The sequence below is a fragment of the Bison bison genome, unplaced genomic scaffold (assembly GCF_000754665.1).
Source record: "Bison bison bison isolate TAMUID 2011002044 unplaced genomic scaffold, Bison_UMD1.0 scf7180017864487, whole genome shotgun sequence".
Lineage (NCBI taxonomy): Eukaryota > Metazoa > Chordata > Mammalia > Artiodactyla > Bovidae > Bison > Bison bison.
Window position 1 is genome coordinate 404,229 of NW_011495047.1, and position 3,278 is coordinate 407,506.

Genomic DNA, 3,278 nt, shown 5'->3' on the forward strand with positions numbered 1-3,278 from the left:
GAGGAAGGAGATGAAAGGCTCTGGTGTCGGGGCGGGGGAGGGGCAAGGCTGCAGGAGGGGTTGCCCAGACCAACGCTGCAGAGGGTTGGAGGGTGGAGGTGACTTGGACAGAGAGCGTTACAGCCCCCTTTGTCCTCTTTGTGAGGATTTGGGCCTTTTCCTGCTAGAGAAGCTCTGGGAGACTGCTGGGTTCACACTTCAGAAGTCTTTCCTCCGGAGTCTCATTTGAGGCCTGAGACTGAATTTCTGAGGGTGGGCGACGGGGAGAGAGCCTTGGGAAGCAGGGCCTGCTTGTGCTGTAGTCCACGGACCTTTGGTCTCTTTGAGAAAAGGCAGCGGTTTGTACAGGCCTGGGCCCAGCATGCCATTTGGACTACTGGTGTTTTAGGAGGAGGATCTGTCCCTCGGACGCCAAGGAAGGGGACTCCTATGACCCCTATGACTTCACCAACACGGAGGAGGAAATGCCTCAGGGTGAGCAAGCAGCCTCCACTGGTAAAAAGGGTCTGGGTTGCCCGGCTCTTTAATGCTCTGTGTTACGCATTTGCGTGTGGGTTCCCACTCGGCTCCCTGCTTGGAACCCTGTGTCCAAGAATCGAGGAAACTCAGAACTTTGGAAATAAGCTTTGCCCCCTCGTCTGCCTCCTCGGTGCACCATGCTCTTTGCCAAGCCTGGCCAGAGTGTCCCAGATAGCGTGGGCTCTGGAGCTCCTGCCTGACCGGAGCCTTTCTTGAAGCTGCTTTGGCTGGCCCCATGTGAGCCCCAGGGTTGCAGGCTCAGGGTGGAGAGGGGCCTCTGGGGTCGTGGACATGGCTTCACCTTGTCCTCTGCTCTCTGTAACCTTTTCCCCTCAAGTGCACACTCCAAAGGCAACGGACTCACAGGAGACCAAGGAGTCCCAGAAGGTGGAGTTGAGTGAATCCAGGTGAGTAGGGAAGGACCTCTTCCCTGGAGGTAGGAAACAAGCTGTTATCAGCAGAGCTCAAAACTAGAGGCCCAAGGGTTTCTAGAATGTTTTCTATTCTGATGACAATTTCAAGCTTGAAATAAGTTATGAAAATTGTGTAAAGAACTCATACATTTTTAGAATCCCCGGTTGTTTAGGTTTTACCATTTGCTTCATAAATAATTCTCTGTGAGAATTTAAAACCTGATACCCTTGTGCCATTAGGAAGAGGAGTCTTAGAGCAAGGATAGAATTTGTGTCTCACTGAAGCCTTGGAGTCTTCTCAGTAGATTGTGTAGGTATACTTAAAAAATATGTATATTTTTTCTTCTCACTGGATGGTTGTCATTTGTTTTGAGATAATCAGTTTTTACCAGTAGAGGTTCAGAAACAGTTTTATCTAAAAACTTATTGTTTACTGGATACCAAAGGAGCTCCATGGCTAAGGTTTGCTTTTTTATTTTAATACCTTAACATACACAGTGTCTTCACTGAAAAAAGTTGAAACACATTATAAAGTATTTAGGTAGAAACATTAAGATCAAGCGTAAGTCCAGTCTCCAGGACAGCGAATGAACTGTATCTGAAAGCACTCTCTGAATCTTGGAGGTCTGTCTTCAGTGACTGCAGGATTCCCATAGTATGAACGTGTGTGTTCTTGTGTTTTCTGATGAGGGATGTCTGGCTTTCCTAAGACTGCTCTTCACAGTAAAACACAATCTCAACGTATGTCATTGCAGCGGTGAGGATGGAGCTTTGGGGTTAGTTTCTAGGAATGGATTCCCAGAGTCAGGAGATGCACCTCAGAATTATAGCACATGTGGCTAACTTGCCTCGCAAAGATGTCATCCCACTTTGCGTTTCTGCCAACAGTGTACAGACGCCAGTTTTCCCTCATCCTCAGTGGCCTTTGGTTTTTAAAATGCTGTTATTTCTCTACGGGCAGGAAGCTCTGTAACACAACCGCTTAGCTTTGAGGGAGAAGCTTGGGTGCGGAGTGGCCATCAGGGGCAGTCTATAGGGGACACTGAGGCTCACGGGCTCTGACGTCGTTGTGGCGGCTTCCTCCTCCTTCACCCTCTCTCTCCCATCCTGGGCAGGTTGAAGGCTTTCAAGGCGGCCCTCTTAGAGGTGTTCCGGGAAGCTCATGCACAATCGGTTGGCATGAATCGCCTCACGGAATCCGTCAACCGAGACAACGAAGAGCCCTTCTCCTCTGCGGAGATCCAGGCCGCGCTGAGCAGGATGCAGGACGACAACCAGGTCATGGTCTCCGAGGGCATCGTCTTCCTCATCTGAGGGCCCTCGTCTTTGGACTGTGGGATCCGGCCAAGAAAGTTCCTTCCAGTTTCCTCTTCGCCTTCCCCCCAGCCCAGCCTTTGCCTTCATTCCCTGAATGTCAGTGTTGAATTGAACTGAAGTGGAGGACAGGTGACAAGCAGAGTCAGGACTTGGTGGAAGCCTGAGGACGGGTCAGGAAAACTGCCGTGGGGTCAAGAGAAGGTGGACGGGACCAAGGCGATGCGTCTTCACTGCACAAGACTAAACCACAAGGGTCCTTCCCCATCCCCACTGCCCGTCCCAAACAAGCCACACCATTCTTCACTGTAGACGGCACAACTTCTGAGTATGTTAGGGGGTCACAGCTGGTTTCTGTTCATGTGTTGGCTTCCACCCCCCAGCACTTTGGTCTAGAACAGACTCTGGTGGTTCTGTGCTGATGGAGAGAGAGAGTGAGGCAAGTCCTCAGACCTAGAAAGCTTGCTTTGCGGTAGCACCAGTTAAGACTCATGGAATTTTGACCCAAAAGACATTAAATAAACACTCATTTTTTGTACTCTCCACGTGGCCTTAATACAGTGTGATTTTTTTTGGACACATTTCATTGTATTTTCTGCCAGCGTTCCACCCGGTGCGATGGGCTGCCTGCGTTTGCACCGTGTCACCAATAGGTGGCAGCAGGCCGCCGTGCTCTCTGGGGATTAGGCCTTTGCGGGGCTGATTTCTTCCCCAAGGACATCAGCATTTATGTTAAAACTGCAAACCAAACCTTGCCAATTCAGAATAGCTTAGTGGCCACAGAAGGCCAGTGTGTGAACGTCCAGGAGAGTTGACCCTTTGCATGGCTTTGCTGAACAGGAATCAAAGCCCCTTCATGCAAGAATAATAACCCAGTATGTCAGACCCTCAAAATCGGTGAATTCTTGCCCATTAAGAGATCCCCTTACATGTAGGGTTTTTGTGAGGCCTCCTAACTCCTGATGTCCAGCCCTTGGTGTCTGTTTGCCAGAAGTCAGTGGAGGCTCCAGGGCAAGACTTCTATCCTCTGTA

At 50.1% G+C, this 3,278-nt stretch overlaps 1 protein-coding gene across 1 annotated transcript in view; it reads left to right on the forward strand.

The window, feature by feature from the left end:
- Positions 1-2,791, forward strand: part of MCM3 (minichromosome maintenance complex component 3) — a 17,691-nt gene extending 14,900 nt beyond the window's left edge. Inside the window, 3 exon segments of the mRNA XM_010863225.1 lie at positions 327-474; positions 857-926; positions 2,048-2,791. Coding sequence (XP_010861527.1) covers positions 327-474; positions 857-926; positions 2,048-2,246 — 417 coding nt within the window. The 3' untranslated portion in view covers positions 2,247-2,791.
- Positions 2,792-3,278: the final 487 nt, after the last annotated feature.